At 47.2% G+C, this 18,089-nt stretch overlaps 2 protein-coding genes across 2 annotated transcripts; one reads left to right on the plus strand and one right to left on the minus strand.

The window, feature by feature from the left end:
• Positions 1–10,295: 10,295 nt before the first annotated feature.
• Positions 10,296–12,744, minus strand: LOC131210806 (U6 snRNA-associated Sm-like protein LSm4). Its single transcript, XM_058204099.1, has 4 exons — positions 12,658–12,744; positions 12,546–12,587; positions 10,703–10,801; positions 10,296–10,619 (listed from the first exon to the last, which is right to left on the minus strand). The coding sequence occupies exons 1-4, from the start codon at positions 12,658–12,660 to the stop codon at positions 10,296–10,298; spliced, it is 468 nt and encodes a 155-aa protein (XP_058060082.1). The 5' UTR covers positions 12,661–12,744.
• Positions 12,745–14,138: 1,394 nt separating this feature from the next.
• LOC131211185 (aspartate aminotransferase, mitochondrial) lies at positions 14,139–17,280 on the plus strand. The gene is made up of 4 exons (XM_058204557.1): positions 14,139–14,237; positions 14,323–14,452; positions 15,076–15,583; positions 16,094–17,280. Exons 2-4 carry the CDS (start codon positions 14,364–14,366, stop codon positions 16,787–16,789), a joined length of 1,293 nt encoding a protein of 430 aa, XP_058060540.1. The 5' UTR covers positions 14,139–14,237; positions 14,323–14,363; the 3' UTR covers positions 16,790–17,280.
• The last annotated feature ends 809 nt before the right edge of the window (positions 17,281–18,089 follow it).

Below are 18,089 nucleotides of genomic sequence, written 5' to 3' on the forward strand. Positions count from 1 at the left end.
ATGCACCGAATGTGTCGGCTCCGATTGGGGCCGACGGGCGATTCCCGGAAAAGCCCTCCCGCCGGTTATGACACAGTGCGCAACATGGGCATGCGGCAGGAACGGGAGAACGCTCACGTTGTTCGTGCGTCTCTCTCTCGCTCACGCTCTCCACGGGTTGCTGCTGCTGCGATGAAATGTTTTTGTTTTGCTTTGGGCCGCGCGCGCTCTCCACGGGAACCCAACTGTCTATCGCGGCCTCCGACGCCCACGCCACAAACACAGCAGACCCACACACTGGCACACGGGCACAACGGGCACAACGGGAGGTATGTTACGCGCTGGGCTATGTTGCAACCCAAACGGATTATGGGCCTAGAGACGAATCCTCCGGTTATCCGAGGCACACAAAGGAGGTACAGCTTTTTCGCGTTTTTCTCCTACACTTGCAGGGCCGATGGCACCGTCGAAGACCTATTTCCACCCGTGGCCACCGTTCACAGCACTTTTCCACCCGCGAACCCACCCGATTGGTGGTGGAAAATCAATTTGAAAAGTCACACTTTTTGCAGTTCGCTTCGGGAAAAAGCATAACAACCGCACGAACGCGCTCACACTAATACACGCCTACTGCGGCCGTTTCGTCTGTCAAACGCGGAGCAGGTTTGTCGCTCGCTCGCTCTGGCGCACGCGCCCGTTTATCTTTTCGGGGGCCCGGTCCGATGGCACACACACCACGCTATGTCAAGGCCTGCTGCGATACAAAGCGGAGCAAAGAGTTGAACCGCTCGCTCCGGGAACCGAGAACTACTTTTAAGAACTAAGTTGAAGCTACGAGCAGTTTTAACTCCTTCCTATCCGGATGTTCGACAAAACCGTGAAAATTGACCGCACAACGTCTTCGAAAATATACAGCAGCGCGCAAACGAGCACGAGCACCCGCACGCGCAGAAGTTGTTGTTCTGAAAAAAGTTTCTCGCAGAGTTTCGCACCGAGCTGAAGGCAACTTTGGACCGTCGAACCTGATGACTGATGACAAAGCTGACCTGGTTTGCACCAACACCATGTTAGCGACACGTCGGTGCGTGGGTGAAGGGGTGAAGTGCGCGCGAGAAGCGTTTGAAGAAACACGGACATGTGGCTTTTCAAACGGTCTCCTACGCACAGCCGCACAGACACAGCCACACGCCAGCGACGCATTTCTAGACATCTTGGCTCTGGCCGCTCCGATGACGACGGCGGGCGGGCGGGTGGTCCGGCGGGGCACCGACGTGTGGGACGATGTGCCCACAGTGTGTCCAACAAGTCACCCCTAGGCTGAGAGTAAACCCGGGACAAGTTACATTTTAGGATTTAAGTTCGAGTTTTGTGAAAACCCAGTCCTACGAGGCCAACCGAAAGTTGTGTAGTAATTTGAAAATGGAGCATATTCTTTCGGGTGGTCAACTCGAACTCCTTGTTGGACACACCGTGGCAGCATAAGAAAGGTTCGAATGGTGTCACACCAACGCATTCGGAAACCCACCCTCTCGTTTTGACCTCTTCTTCTTGCTTTCCAAGACGGCGGAACGAAACCCTTAGCCAGCGGTGTGTGGGAGGCTTACGGACTCGCTCTCTCCCTCACGCTTACTGGCTGTCCGCTTGCCTCCGTTTCATTCCGTATCCGGCCATCTGCATGTCAAATGCGTCGGTGGAAGATCATCTTCCTTCAAGACCCCGCTCCGCTATCCGATTTTAAGCGGCTGATTTATTTGATAAAGCCTAGCATAACTAACGTAGTTTATAGTCTCTCCCTCAGCGCTCGCTCTCGTGTCCTCTCGGCCGTACTCTGCCCTATTACGGACGCAGCATCAATTATGCGACTTATTGTGTGCGGGAGGGTTATTTGATACCGCGCTGCTCGAGAAGGGCTGGAAGCCCTGGAGCCGTGGGTTTCGGGCCACCACCGACCGTGATGGTGATTCCAGAACCGACTCCTCAGCTTTCCCTCCGATTGCTTGGCCGCAATCAACTGAAGAACACAAATTCATCTCTTCTTGCGCGGATCGATAGCGACGATTGTCCAGCCACTGGCGGGGACCTATTTCTGTTTCTTGCGCCCCCGAAAAGCCACAAAAATGCGAAGGGTGCCGACACTGGAGCTAATCCGATTTGAGATATTGAGCGATAAGCGACTGCAGCCGCCTTTGAAGGGCGACACGGACCGACGGATTCTTGATTGTCACCGAGAAAGAAGAAAGGGGACCTCGGTTTGAGTGGATTAGAAAAATCCCAACCAACTTGGCCATAGGAACCAGGATCTGACAAATCGCTTGAGGGTGTTTACGGGGTTCTACGTATACTTGAAGCAACCGCATTGTTGCTGGTGAAGACGAAAGCAACCAGCAATCTGACCATATGGCCAAAAACAATGACATTTTTCATCTTGTAAAAGCTTATATATTTTTGCGGTGTTAACATAAATTGCTGAAGAAATTAAGAAAAGACCGAATTTACAGCAACACATAATGATGATCGCTCGAAGACGATTCCCATCACCGCACTGGGAATAAAACACATTGTGGACTTCAATGGTCTTTTTGTCAAAGATTTTTCCACCGAATGCTCATTGAAGTAGTACAATGCTCTTGCAAGTTTGAACCATTAATCTTGCTAAAAAGAAGCATGAGAAGTGCCATGGTGGTTGTGTAAACTGACACGCCATTCTAACACCCAGGACCGAAACGTATCCTTTCAGATCGTCATTCTGCTGGTTTTGCCGTCAGAGTCCTTTGCGTGACAAATCCAGTCGTGCCAGCGATGGAACGAGGATCGCCAGTTTTTTTTAATGAAAGGAACACAATAAAAAAGGTGGCACAAAGCCATCGGGATCGGACGCTCTAAAATGGCAGCAAATGACGGTGCTCATCGAATACGGTAGTTTGCAAATGCGAAGAACACCGGGCTTCGCACCCAGGATATTTTAACACTTTGCCGTTCCATTGCCCATTCTCTCTCTCTCTTTCTTGTAATGTTTCATTTTCTGTCCCTTATCTTATCACTCTAACCGGGCTACCGGTTGCCGGAGTGGGATGCCATATCACACCTTTTTCGGAATCTCTTCATTCCGTGCGGTCGCCTTTTTGGTGGGCTTCACTCGATCGTGTTCTTCTTTGCCCGGTTCTAACTCCGTTTTTCGGTCCGTTTTCCGACGCAACTTCTTCCCGTCGAACCATGTGCGCTGGGCCGTGGGAGACGCGCACGGAGGAAGCATAAATCGAGAGGCTCGAAGGACACCGACGCGGCAGCAAAGCGATCGTTTTACAGCACGGCCAAACTTTTTTTTTTTCATTCTCCGTTTTCTCTCCTTCGCTTCTCCGCCACCACTTTTCCCTTCTTTCCATCAATCGGCTGAAAATACAATCGGGCTTCGGTTTGCGTTACGATTCATTTCGCTCCGCTCCGCTTTGCTCCGGCCCGTTTTTGGTCTTCCCTATGCCGTATTCAACGTTTGTGTGGCTTCCTTTTTGACACTTTCTTCTACTTCTTCTACTTCTTGCGACTGCACCCGGCGGCACCGTTGACTCCAACCCTTGGATCCCTGGAAAGCCTACGTCGCCTGCAGTACGCGATCAAGCCGCGGGCCCCAAACGCTGGCCACGCCGCCTGATTTCAAAAGTCATAAACAACAGTCACAAACCGTTTCGGAGACACCTTCACGGGACGAAATGTGCAATTTGGAAACTGCCACCAAAAGCGACCGATGACGACAGCGAAACGGAAATGCAGCGATCGCCGGCAGAGCGAGCGAGATGCTCGCAGGCCATCTGAATAATGTTTTCAGAGAACACGTGAAGTGTGATGCAAAAGGGAACCCCGGCACGGTGGAGAAGAGAAAGGCAAACAAAAACAGAGCATCGAAGAGCATGAGGACGGCCAAGGAAAACGAAGAACGAGAAAAGCGACTCTGGCGAGAAGAATGCACCACCCGAGAAACGGAAACTGAAGCCGCGAAGACGTGCGATGAGAAACACCCGACAGACGGATGGACAACAAATTCTACGCGCGCATCGACAGAACCAAGGCACGGAAAGGGCACGGCGTTAGAATGCAACGGAAAAGGGCCAAAGTGAAACAAAAACCACACGAAGAAGCCGCACCAGGAAAGTGACAAAAAGACAAATGTCTCCCGGAATCGGGCGGCAAAGGGAATTCCAGCCTTTCGCGCGGGCGATTCCGAGATGTTCCTGCAAGATTGTGGGCAGCCGTGCTTAGAAGTGTGCGTCTGGCCGAGATGACTGCGTCTGTAGTTGAGGGGAAACCCCAACAAAGGAACTGACAGTGAGTCCCGATTTTCTACACTATCTCTCTAAGGAGATCACATTTTGTTTGAGAAAGTGTCCTTATTACTTCCCAACGCCAACGGCTAAAGCAAACGACTGTTTGAGATGGTTTGAAAGAAAATTATTTAAATTTAGAAAATCGTTAATCCGGCATTAGTTTAATCTACTTCTTGTTTAACAAGAAAGCTAACCGGCCCGCTCCTTATAAGCGACGGAAACCGATTGGGTTGGGTTAGAACGAGACGTGTGAGCTAAATCCGTACCTGACTGTAACACGATCTCCGGACAGGTCACGCGCTGGATGTTCTATGAAGAACTCCGAGTGATACTCCGCCGTCGTATGTTGAATCCGTCAGCGAAACGCCCCGCCGGACGGGCTTCCGACGGATGGAACGTGTGGCTCGAAACTCAGATGGGTAATTATGTGATTACGGAGCGATAATTTCGGCCAGCTTTTGGAGAAACCCCTCTAATCAGTGCGTTTTGTTGTGGTAATTATGGTCCGAATGAGCCCGGCGGGCCAGATTGAGAGCGGTGCGGGGTCGGTCCATGTTTTTTCCTGGCGAGGAACGACCACTGTTGGCCCCGAGCCACGAGCTGCGAGGTTTAATGTGTGAGGAAGGAACCATTTTCGGAGCTTCCGTATACAACGGATGCTAATAACATCCTATTCCGTAGCAGTTTGCCTTCATTGATTCGCTCGATTGTTTCCGGAATTAATTTGAGGGGATCACTTTCAACAACGGCCGCGATCAGGGGGCGGATGTTGCTGAACATCTGTTGATGGAGTTGAGGTGCAAATGATCTAATGATCGGTGTTGATAAGTGTTCGGAGCAGAGCGAACGATTAGATAGGAGAACGGGTTAAAGCGCTACCCTTTGGCTTTCAATGTCGGTACACTCGGGGAATTCATTGTTGCTTTCGACAAACTGTTCTAACTCAGCAGCTTTACGCAAAATGGGCGTTTCGAAATTACATGACATGACTTCATGACATCGATTAAAGGTTTTCAACTCTCTAGATCGTTCTCATGGATGCATTTCCATGGGTTTTTAATGATGCATGTTGAAAGAAAGAATGGTTCTGATAACTAAATTTGGTGAATTAGTAGGTTTCATTGCCAAAATAATCATAAACTAAAAACGCTGTTTCATAACATTCAATTTAGTTTTCAGAGATTTTAGGAGCAAATTATCACAATCAGAGTTCCTTAAATATTTGTTTCAAACATCTCGTTTTAAAGAATCTGTAGTTCAATTGTTTCGCCATTTCCTGGTAACAGTAAATCATTTACGCTTTCGTAGTCCATATATTGCATTTGTAAGGAAGTTCGAATGAATATTCAAAATTCTCGCAGAATAATGAAACACTGTGCTGAAGAGTTTCAGCATAAATGGAAACATTAATACACATTAACCTTCCCGATCGCTCGACTGAAGACTCCCTGTGTGACTCCAGCTTTACGTTGGCTTGGGCACACGAAAACGTGCAAATAAGTATGAAATGCAAAAAAGGCAATCAGTCCTTAGGCAACGGAAAAGCATCCATCAGTAACAAAAACCAAAACGAAAAAAAAAATACAATCCTCGCGGCGAATGGTTTCGGAGTTGATGAATTCGGTTCTCGTTTCAGCATTCGCTGCATGCATTATCCGGCACTTTGGAGCCGCACGGATGTTTCGGTTGCGCATTGCTCAAAATGGAGCCGCGCGCGAATCGCGCGCAGATGCTCATTTCCAATTTTATGCCTGTGCCCGGGGTTCCGGACCTCCGCCTCCGACCCAGCGGCAGCCACAACAAGAGAAACCGAAGTGGACGGCGGTCTTGGCCTTTCCCGGAGGTGATACGTCAAACCGGATGACATCAGAATGGGTCGCCACACCTCGGGGCGTCAGCGGACACCGTGGCCAATTGTGGCGCGCGAAAGCGCTCGCGATCGATATTCATCGATTAGCAATTTTATGTTGCGACCGATGCTGCGGCTCACGAGGTCGCACCGACCGAACAAGAATTCCCCGCGTAAAGGGCAGCCTTTTTGCCGTGGTTTTATTCTGTTCTCCCGAGAATGTGCTCGGGTTCTTCTGCTCGATTGCAGATCCCGGCCGGGCCGGTGGAAGTGGAAATTGATCATGGCCATTTGCGCGGACCATAAATTGGCACCGTTCAGTGCAACTCGCCCCGCACGGCACCGCACCGCACCGCGATCCATAGTGGGGGTCACCGTTCGGAAGAAGGTTCTTGGAAAATGTACAACGAACGATACGCCACGCCATCGGGAAATGGGCATGCAAACGGCGAGCAAATTAGCCACGTTCGGCAACAACACCTCTCCTGGCGGCAGCAGAAGCCGAAGCCGTCGTAAGGCCAATGGTTCCACGGACACGGTGTGAAATCACATTTACGGCCCCCGCCAAGTTTTCCCCACTTTTCCACGCCGATCGCAATCAATGGACCGACGTCCATTGCTTGCGCCTCTCGCATCCGTTCGCATGGGCCGGAGAGTTCAATGCGCGGTCGAGCGGGTAACCTCGTGCGGCTCCAGCAAGACCCCCGGAGGAAACCCGGGGCTACAAGCGATATTTATGTTGGAGCAATGTTTTTTGCACATCGAGCCGGGGCAAGGTGGGGTTGCAGGCGTGGCGTTCGGTTGCTCGGTCGGCCCGTGCTCTCGCACCGATCGATCGGTACGGGATACTGTGGCTGCCATTCCCGCACGTGTGGTAAAGAGTCATCGCCACTAAATGGATTTTATTGAAGCAGGATGTTTGCAAAAATAATATAAAAATAATTTTTCACCAACTGTTCTCTTGTTAAGTTTCAGATTTTATTTTATAAAATTTGTTTTTAAGCATTTTTAATATAGTTCCTCGTTTCTACTTTTGGCGCTTGAGGCTTTCGAAAGTGAGCCGTTGTGTGCCCGGTGTGCCCTGTAAAAACGTGACCAACAACAACAATCACCCTCCACTCCGCCAGTGGGCCGACGATGTTGGTCTATGCTGTCGCACGAACCGCGACCAGAGGAGGCAAACAATGCTCAACATCGGTTCAGTCGTGTCGGTTGCGATCGGTTCCGCGTCACCCGGTGGAGGCTGCCCCCCCCCATTGGAAGGTGATCTCGGTGCGGGACTGCAAAACAGGACCAGGAACAGCCAGACCGCATCTACGGAATCCCGTACGAAGACCGGGTGAGAAAGAGAGCGACACGGAGCGAGTGAACGGGATGCAAGAAGGAACAAAGGCCGGGAAGCAAAAGCAGCAACAGCAACAACACTAGAACGTGGCACGATCGACCTACGGAGGGCAGATCGAAGAACGCAAAACCGGTTTCCCTTCATTTCACACCAGCTTTTATTCAATTTGGCCGAGGTGTCGTTTTTAACAGATTTCAAACGATTAATTCTCGCTCTCTTCCACTTCGCGTGGTGTTGCCCGCGCCCGACGGGTGCCCATTTCTGGAGCCATTACAGTTCGTTCTATCCTGGCCAGTGAGAAAGAGAGAGAGAAAGAAAGGAGGGGGGATGGACCGAGGATCTGCACGCACCTCGTGGGGAGCGCTGAACTCCCCAACGCCTTCCTCCCGGCCGGGGCAGAACGAGCTGTAATAGCCCCTGTGGAAGTTCAATTTAAAGGCTGCGAGAGCTTGACCAAGGGAGATTCGTTCCGTGGTGATTGGAAACCCTCCCTTGGTCCGTTGGTCAAGCTCCGCGGCTGGACGGAAGAGTTAGCTTATCAGTTGCTGTGCGGCTGCTACCCTTTGCACTGGATCTCTCCTGTGGCTTCCCTTACAGGGTGCCGCGAACCATTTCGAGCGGTCTGTTTCTTGTCACAAGAAAACTATTCTATAGCGTGGAAACTTTGGGATAACGTTTTGCATAAAAATAAATAAAAACGACTTGGTCTGGAAGTTTCAAAAATGTATGTTTTATTTTTCAATTAAAAAATATGTAGGTTACAAACAATTAGTTTCTTGCTGTGCTACATTTTTACAATTGCAAATCCCCACTACTACAAACAATTTGTTTCCAAATTGATCTTCGCCACCCTGTGCTGATGGGCTATAGCTTTAAGTAGCTTGAACTCCAGCGGGAACCCTCCTTCGTGACCCTCGCATGATTTTTCACCCAAGAATCAGTTAAGCGGACCGCTCTTCGGAGCCGCCGGGCAGGCACCGGGAAAAGAATAATCCCAAGAGGCGGCCAACGCGCAAGAAGCAGGCGCGAAGAAGGCCCACGGAATAATTTATACGAAAAGAAATTAAATTTATCTTCGCTTCACTCGCGTTCGCCGGTTTTGGTCGGCATGTCCGGCGTGACCGGGCTTTCGGTGCGGCCAGACCTCGGTTGCAAATGAAAAGAGCTTTGGGCTGTCTGTCTTTGAGACGACTTTTTCATGCCACCCTTGTGGTTACCCTGCGGTCGATTCTGTCCCCTCATTCCACAGTGGACACAGAACTTGAAAAGACAGTGATTTTTTTCCCTCCTTCTTATGTGTAGAATTTCTTCACAAAGATTTTGAAGATACCTTTCGAGGTGACCAAGAATGGAGCGAGTAAAAAGAGCCTTAAAATAATCTGGACGTCTTCCGGACAGCATGCTCGTAAAAGGCGAAGAATAGTACAAAAGCTCTGATGGACGGACCCGTAACCGCGTCTCCTTCGAATGCCGTCCCGTCCCGGTGGGACGTTGATCGAGAGATGAGATGAGATTTCGAAACGCTGTGACTAAACGTCCATCGTCCAACGGCCATCGCTGCCAGCCGGGGACTATTTTTAAAGTCCAGTCAAAAAACGCACGTCTAGAACGAATCGAGTGGTTTCATTTTCATAAAAAGTGTGTTAGATGCTGGAATGCTTTTGTTGAATGATTTTGTGCTGCGCTCTTCGTATGTCAGATCGAGGCGTGAAAATGGCACTCATAATGATCGTGATGCATGCTCTGGCATCTTCGCCTTTAGAATATGCTTTCAGCCGATGTGGCCGCGACTGATTCATCAAACCGATTTCATTTATTATCGACACCTCTGATCGCCTATGAAAAAGAGTCAAAATGTTCTTTATTCGACCACAGATATATTAAACTTCCAATTTGCGGGATTTTGCTGTGGTAAAACAATACAAATACTGTGGAAATAAAATGCAATACAAAGAGGTAAAGACAAGCATAATCATAAAAATTAATATTGAATAATCGAAAAGATCAAAGTATTCGGCCTATACGGGGTATTCAACCCAAAGTAAAGAGTAGTAAAATCGTAAACAATTATTGAGTCAACGTTCAAGAAGTTTTTCAATGAAGTTAACTAAACATAGATCTGTGGTAAACCAAATTTCTCTTGTATTTAAAAAAACGGGCGGCGAGCCGTCCACCGCACTTTCTGCTATTTTAGTAAACTAATGATTCATAAATTACAAATTATTTTCTCTAGCATCCGACATGTTTCAGTTTCGCAAACAGTTTCGCGAGATTCGTAAACACTTTTCTTTGCTTTGCGGTTTCTTGGTACTTTTCTCCTATTGACTCAGATCGCTCCGCAACCAGATGCTAATGAGCAAACGGCGAATCAAAGTGGCGAATAATGACACATTTAAATTTCCGAAACTACCCATAATCGACACCGCCTCACGTCCAAATGACCGTTACCGTTGAGTTATGAATATGAATGTCGCCATTCTTTCTTTCCGGTTTTTTGCGGTTGGTCATCCTCGTGGTGGCGTTCCTCTGCACTGTCCGCCCGCTGGCCAAATTAGGCGTCGCACGGTTCCATCGTAGCGATTTCGAAAAGATTTGGCGTTTTTACGGGCATCTTGCCTAATCCAATCAGCTCCATACGGATTCATCGATTCCGGTGACTCCGACTCCGTGTGTTCGATTCACCCACTCATCCCATCCCGAGCATCGTCGCAGCGAAAAAGCACACCAGAGAGCCTTAGTAAATTACCGAAAAAGAATAGAAAACATTCGAACCACCGAAACCAATTTCACGCTGACAGACTTTTTATTTCTTATTTTGAACGTTTCGATTCGGGTTCCCCAATCCGGCACGGTTACCGCCCCGATTGCCGCCGAAGGTGTTGCGGTTGTTGGAGTTCATATTATTTCGCCCACCACCTCCCCCGCCGCCACCGCCTCCGCCACCGCCACCGCCGCCACCACGGCCTTGGTTTTGGTTCCGTCCGCCCTTGTTCATCTCGGCGCGGCTACGCGATTTGGCCTGCACATCCTCCTTCACCATGTCGATCACTTCGTCCGGTATGCGCAGATACTTGATCGTGCTGCCACGGATGTAGCACTCGGGCATACGCCAAAACTTATCACCATCCTGCCGGGGAATGTTGCGGGAGGACGAGGGTTTACCATTAGCGCTGCATTGTCCGGGCGGGCGTCCGATGGTGAAATGCTTACCTTTGAGGTGCAGATGACCTCCCGCAGATTAATATTCATCCAGGTGTCACAGCTCACCAGGTGTCCGTTGTATGTTTCGCCATTTTTCAACTCCACCAACTGGGGGCCGAAAGAACGGAGCAAAATGAAGCGAATAATGTAGTATTTTTATTGGCCGCACCGTGGTGATCGCAGCGCATCATGCGATGAAGGCACGGCTAATGGAGATCTCTCTTCCTGGAAGGACCGTGCGCCGATATCCCGCCGGGGCGCACTCTCCAGGCAGCAGTCATATTTTATTATATTTCGCGGTAAAAAGTTATCAAAATCACACTGTCGCTGAATTTATGCATAAAATTAGAAGCTGCCCTCGCCTCGGGTTCAAACGGTCCATTGCTTGGGGATGGTTTCTGCACAATAGGCGCATACTAAAACATTTTTATGGCTGTGAAGGAATTTGGCGCCCAAAATAAAAAAGGCTCTCCTTTTTAACATCGCGTCATCCGAACCATCCAGTACTTTGGAGTGAAGACCTCAGGGACTATCTCCTTCAATTCCACCCAAATACTGATATAGACATTATAGATCGGAGGCTCTCCGACGTATCTCAAGCGTACATAGGGATTGAGCAAGCAGCAGGAATTCTCGGTTTGCAGATAAATGAAAACAAGACCAAAATCATAGTGGCACCAGCAGCACCACCGCCGGCTCTGGTTGGCTGGTGAGTCATGAGTGACCGGTGACCCGGGTGTCATGAGAATTGCGGACGACTAACCAAATCTCAGAGTAAAAGTCCTCCTAGGCTGTCGGGATGGCCCTAGAGGGAGTACTAGGTCCCATTTCAAATGGCGAGACAGCATTTATGTCAATGCGAGAACGAACGGGATAACAGAATTGTGAACGAAAGCGCAACCGCATCCTATTGCGGACAAGGACCGCTTGGCGTATGTGATAAGAATTAAAGAAAAATGAATAAAGTAAACGAAAAAACTATCTATTCTGTCGGTTCAGATTGTTAGACGCTAGACAATTGTTATTGCCGTGTAATTCAATCACGTAACACAGCAGAAAGCCCAAGATGAAGTTGTTTATGAATGAATTTGTTTCTATCAATGTTAAACGTAATCACCAGTTAAAAAAATAATTTCGATCATACTTCTATTGTAAGCAATTTAAGTGAAAACTCATAAATAATCAGCAGTTAACGTCAGCGACAAAATGAGACAGCAATTATTGGAGAGGTTATGGCTTTTGATTGTCGGCCCTATGTTCCGCAGACGGAAGAGAGGCCATTTAAGTAAGTTAAGGCTTTTGATTGAGTAAAGGTATGCAAAATATGAATAATGTCGATGATGGATTGCAAGAGAAGTTCATTTGTGGTCTGTTGCAACAAAAAGATTACTTCGCGGTAACGATTCGGGATTTTTCCTCTCGTTTTTCTACGGCAGGCTCATTGCACTGTGTAATATTTGAAAAGAACTATTATAACTTGCCTAGAAGAGTAATAACTTTAGTGAAGACACGAGACGGGAGTTTCATGCATTTTTTCATGTTTCGAGACGCGAGTAATATGTAAACATAGACATTCGCTATGCCCTAACAAAAAAAACAAAGCAGCAAATGTATAAGCAAACTTTGAGTGATCATCAAACAATCTCTATCGTTGCAATGCTATTATTGACCAAAAAAGTGCCTGGTAAATAATGAATAACAGAAAAGGCACTTATAACAGCACAACACTGCAGATTTAATTAATGTAATTCGTTGCCTTGTGCCTCTATTTAATAAAATAGTAAACCCCTTTTTATGAAGTTTTGCATAAAAATGGGTGTAAACAAAGAGAAGCTTCGGTGGGGTTTCTTACCATGGGATGGCTCTGCGCCGTCTTCAAGAGGGACAGGGGCAGCTAAAAATACAACATTGAAGTGAAAAGCATGTTACGCATTCACAAAATATACAACGCCTCGGCAACTTACCATTTTGAAGAAACTATTTAACTATTCGAAGGGCTAAGGAAACGAACGCCGCAAACTTCTTCTCATCGTTTACCAAAACAAAATCAGGCGAATTTGACGTTTTACGGCCGGCGTTTGCCGTCAGCACCAGGGTTTAGAATCCAAGAAAGCAAAACGCACTGCAATCGGTGCAAGATAGAAGTAAGGTTATGGTACTTTCGTAACTTCAAACGTAGTTTCGTAAACTATGAAGTTCATGAATTTAGCACCATCAAATCAAACATCTCATATGAAAACTCGGACATTATTTTAATCAAGCACCACAATATTTTAAAACTCTTTATTTCGAATACAGATGATTTATAAGTTCATGTATTTGGAGTTCAAGTCGCTTTGCAATGAACGATCGCAGACGGCCAAACATTACAAATGAAATAAAATGAAATAGAGAAACGATTAGAAAGTTATGCGACTTTACACTTGAATAAAACGAATCTTTGTCTTTGCAGAGACGCGTGCGGTCGTTCAGTAGTACCCTTAGAGGATAATGGTAAACGGACTTGAGAGTAGTAAGCGATTATTTTCGTAACCAGTTCATATACTAATTATTTGTCGTTTGCTTTATCGCTTTGCTTACAGTCACGGACCATCCGTTCAGAAGGGAGCGCTTGTCGAGCAGGTATCCTAGATCGATCAGGAAATTAAGGACATTCGTGTCTTTCCGCAGCACGGCCATCAAAACCAATTCCATCCCGGTGTCGTGGGCGATTTGCTCCATCGCCTTCACAAGATGGTTGCCCAAACCGCGCGCACGGAAGTTTTCATCAAGGACGATCCAAAAGCAGTTCAACACGGGTTGATCGTCGTCGATTTCAAAGCGAAACATGGTGAAACCAACCGCTTCGTAGAGAAAAGGATCCAGCACTATAAGATATCGTGCCCATGCCCTTACCATATTTCCAAAGATGACGGTTTTGTTCCATCTGATGCCACATTTTCTGTAAAGATCACGGAGACTTTCTTCGGTGAGATCGTAGGCCCAGGTGAAGAACGGTGCGGTGAGCTGTGATTTCGATCGGAACACAATGTCCAGCTCAATGAAGCTGTTCTCATCGACGGGAAACAGATAGGTTTGAAATGCCGGATATCTTTCCAGAGGATTGCTGAGTAGATTTGCATTTCTGATGCAATTTTTATGCTGGACCAGCTCCATGAAAGCCTTAGTTTTTTCAACGTTAGTTGCCATTTAATAAGTTTTAGTCCTTAAGATCCTGAAGTTTCACGATTCAGCCGTATTCTACGAGACAAAATGCACAACTGCGTCGTGCTTTGCCCGGTTGTGAACAGTATCGTTCTTTGTTTGCGAATTTGCGTCGAGACATTTCTTTCTGGGAAATGCGAATTAAAAAGCCATAACGGAAATGCTTCCCGGCAACTGTTCTATTGTATTGCCGAGGAGAGCGAAAGCGCGCTAGCTGCAGGGTCGCCTGCTGTCAAAGAGCCGGCAAAAAGATTGACTAGCAAAAAGTAAATCTTTCGTCTTCATCGTTGCGACCACAACATCGGTGCGTTAGCTTTATCAGCTGCATTATCACTCACTGGTAAGTGTTATCGGCGGAGTGCAAGAAGAGACTTGCTGCTCAACTCTCTGCTCCAACATACTTACGAGTGTGTTTCGATTTTCAGTTTGTTCGCGGTGGTCCTGGTGAAGACAGTTCGTGCGAAGAATGGCCTGTTCGAAAGCGCTACAACGCGGCTCAGCTGTGCTTTTGCGAAATGTGCTGGCAGTTCAAAGCCCCGCCATATCGCGGGCAAGGTAAGAGAGTGCGCCTTCTTATCACAGTGTAAAGTGTGGCACAAGGCGAGATGAGCGGATGACATTGCGAATATTGACCTTCGGGGGCAACATCCAAGGTCGCGTCGGTCAGTCGATGGAGGCGTGATCGTTGTATCCATGCTCCGTGCTGACGTCGAAGAAACTATTTACGCTCCAACGATTATCTAACCCTGCTTGGGGAGCATACAATTAGCAACAGCATAACGCTTGGCGATTTACGGTAGGGAAAGGTTGAGCGATCTTCGATAATGATTCGATTTTGTTAGATGTTCTTGATCAACCGATCGCGATACCGATTTACAGGCATTGGCATTATTGCTCTCCGCATCAACCATCAATCTCGTATTCGCATGATTACGCAACAACTTGTTATCTTTTTATTTTTTAAACGCTATCAATCCACGCTATCCGATCAAAACATCGCCAACACTGTGTTAATTGACAAACACCAATTTTGCGTTTGAGTTTAACGGAGCAAATATTTGCGTGAAGATTAGCACATTCATTTGGGTCATATACTTAAGGGTGGTAGAAATTCGCAAATTAAACTTTTTTCCCGGATGATGACTACAATCTGTTTCGCTCAATTGATTGTTTTTTAGCTCATGGTGGAGCGCGGTACAGATGGGCCCACCGGACGTGATCCTGGGTGTTACGGAGGCCTACAAACGGGATACCAACCCGAAAAAGATCAACCTTGGTGTGGGAGCGTATCGTGACGACAATGGCAAACCGTTCGTGCTGTCGAGTGTCCGCAAGGCGGAGCGGCGTCTGGCAGAGAAACAGCTCGACCACGAGTACTCTCCGATCGGCGGTACGGCCGAGTTCTGTAAACACAGTATTCTGTTGGCGCTGGGCGAGGACAGTGAACACGTCGCAAACGGTTTGAACTCCACCGTGCAGGGCATCAGTGGAACCGGAGCGTTGCGCATCGGCGGTGCCTTCTTGGCCGGTTTCTTTCCGGGTCCGAAAGATATCTATCTGCCGACTCCCTCGTGGGGCAACCATGGGCCGATCTTTCGACACTCGGGATTGAACGTGAAATCGTACCGCTACTACGATCCGGCGACCTGTGGATTTGACTTTAACGGCGCGCTGGAGGATCTGTCGGTGAGTAGCCGTTGGTGGGCGGGGCGGCGTAGATTGTCCCATTGATGCTTGTCCTACTTAATGGTGATTAGCGGCGCACATGGATGGCCGTCGCGTCATCGCGTTGCACATTATCTGGTTCCGTTAATCTAGGGGAATGCTATGTCCTGCCGTTTGCTGACGTGTTGTTTACCAACTTTGTCTGGCACTTATGGGCGCCAAAGCAGATGGTGGCATCGTATTTTAAAAAGCGTTGTCCCGAGCGTCAGCTAGACCGATCGAAACAACGGTGTTTGGCAAAGATAAGACTGTTACATTCATTGAAATTTGGCTCTGATTTGTCTAAGCTTTTCATTGCATCATTTTCTTGACACAAGGACAATTCAGTGCTAATGGCATTAATTTTCGAATTTTATGAAGTTCACGAAGGACAAGGGCCACAAAGTGACGCTTTTAATGAAACAAATGCTTGTTTATTGATTGAAGATGTACTTCCATAAGGCTAATTGATTCGATTCCATATTTCCTTAGAAAATCCCGGAGCGATCGGTCGTGCTACTACATGCTTGTGCCCACAACCCGACCGGTGTCGATCCGAAACCAGAACAGTGGGCAGAAATGTCAGCCGTGATCCGGCAGCGCAATCTGTACCCGTTCTTCGACATGGCTTACCAGGGCTTTGCCAGTGGTGATGTTGCCAAGGATGCCTTTGCCGTACGTGCTTTCCTACGGGACGGCCATCAGATCGCTCTAGCCCAAAGCTTCGCCAAAAACATGGGCCTTTACGGTGAACGTGCTGGAGCATTCTCGCTCGTGACGGGCAGCAAGGATGAAGCCGATCGTACCATGTCGCAGCTGAAGATCCTCATTCGTCCAATGTACTCCAATCCCCCGATTCACGGTGCGCGGTTAGTGGCTGAGATTCTTGGTGATGCCGCGCTGCGCAAGGAATGGCTCGGAGACGTAAAGCTAATGGCCGACCGAATCATTTCTGTACGCTCGACGTTGCGCAATAACCTCAAGGATCTTGGGTCGTCGCGCAACTGGGCCCACATAACCGACCAAATCGGCATGTTCTGCTTTACCGGCATGAACCAGCAGCAGTGTGAGCGATTGACGAAAGACTTCAGCGTCTACCTCACGAAGGATGGTCGCATCTCAATGGCGGGCGTAACTACGAAGAATGTTGGCTATCTGGCCGAGGCCATCCATGCTGTAACGAAGTAAAAGTGAAACCATTGCCCCACATCGAGTAACGAGTTATTCGAGGATACGACTAGAATTAGCATTTAAAATGCATTTTCAATCACACACATACCCAGCTAACTGCTGCATCGAACAACTCACAGAAACAATGCACCAAATCAAGTAAATCAACTGCATTTCACGAGTAGCATTTTTGGAATATTGTTTTGGCTTATTGACTGAACTGGTTGATGGCGATGCGCCTTTACCGAAGCTTTACAATTTACACGATCATGGATTACAGCACCATATCGAAACCTGAGCTCCGAGCTAACGTCAATGAAATTGATAGACCCTTTCGAGGTTTGGTTTAGGATTTTTGTACGTCTTGTGGAGATTATTACCCGGTGTTTATGATTTATTTTTTAGTTCAAATCACAAAAAGTGTCACAACGGGGAAGTGTTACATTTATAGATAACTGTTATCATCGCTGAATAAATTACTGGAAGCAAAGGTGCTCAGTACAACTGCCTTCATTCCGAGTCGCATATTAATATTCGTGTGTTACTTGTCCATCCGAATGCAATTCTCATGGGCTTTTTGGCGAGCTGTACGGAAACTTATTTATCATGTTGCTTCATATTTGCGTTGTTACAGTGCAACAAAAATAAGCATATTCGACTGTACTGGACATTTCAATTGGACCAAAACCCGATTCCGGCAGTGTTGCACACTGTATGTAATTCCTAATGGTTCTAATTAATATGGTTACAAAAATGTAGGTATTTATTATTCAAAAGAGCCAACCAATAATGAGAATTGATGGAATGTAGGCTTAAATTTAATAATAAATTATGTGTCCGGTGGCCAATACTCGCTGAGCAAAACGAAAAAAATTACTAGAGGATAGTTTTGGGTTTGAAATGATTACCATAATTAACGCCTTAATTTACTAGCCACCCCCACCACGTGACTTCAATTAAACAAATCCTAATTACAATGTGGTTTTGTTCATTTGCACAATTTTGCGGGGTTTCTACTGTTTGGTTCGGTTGACGGGTACAGATTGATTCGATTTTTTGTCCGACTCGGGATTAGGATTCTACTGAGTAAAAAGTTATTGTGCAAATATGTTTTTTTGTATGTTTCTTTATTATGTGGAGCACATGTGGCTTGCAATTTTCGCTAAAATGGCTTTTGTTTATTGATACATAAATGTAAGCATCACTTTTGAATGGCGTACTTACAATTACCATAGCTTTTTGATGTTAATTAACATTTTGGAAATCTGAAAAGCACCATTTAGAGAAGGCTTTTTCTTTACAAATTACTAGATGTTTC

This window comes from Anopheles bellator, chromosome 2 (assembly GCF_943735745.2).
Source record: "Anopheles bellator chromosome 2, idAnoBellAS_SP24_06.2, whole genome shotgun sequence".
NCBI classification, from domain to species: domain Eukaryota; kingdom Metazoa; phylum Arthropoda; class Insecta; order Diptera; family Culicidae; genus Anopheles; species Anopheles bellator.

What these genes read in the sequence shown, in the direction of transcription:
- LOC131211185 (XM_058204557.1), top strand. Translation starts at nt 14,364, where the DNA reads ATGGCCTGTTCGAAAGCGCTACAACGCGGCTCAGCTGTGCTTTTGCGA. An exon ending in CCCGCCATATCGCGGGCAAG is followed by an intron (nt 14,453 to 15,075) that starts GTAAGAGAGTGC and finishes ATTGTTTTTTAG; the next exon opens with CTCATGGTGGAGCGCGGTAC. An exon ending in GCGCGCTGGAGGATCTGTCG is followed by an intron (nt 15,584 to 16,093) that starts GTGAGTAGCCGT and finishes ATATTTCCTTAG; the next exon opens with AAAATCCCGGAGCGATCGGT.
- LOC131210806 (XM_058204099.1), bottom strand. An exon ending in CGGCGCAGAGCCATCCCATG is followed by an intron (nt 10,802 to 12,545) that starts GTAAGAAACCCC and finishes TTCGGCCCCCAG; the next exon opens with TTGGTGGAGTTGAAAAATGG. An exon ending in AGGTCATCTGCACCTCAAAG is followed by an intron (nt 10,620 to 10,702) that starts GTAAGCATTTCA and finishes ATTCCCCGGCAG; the next exon opens with GATGGTGATAAGTTTTGGCG.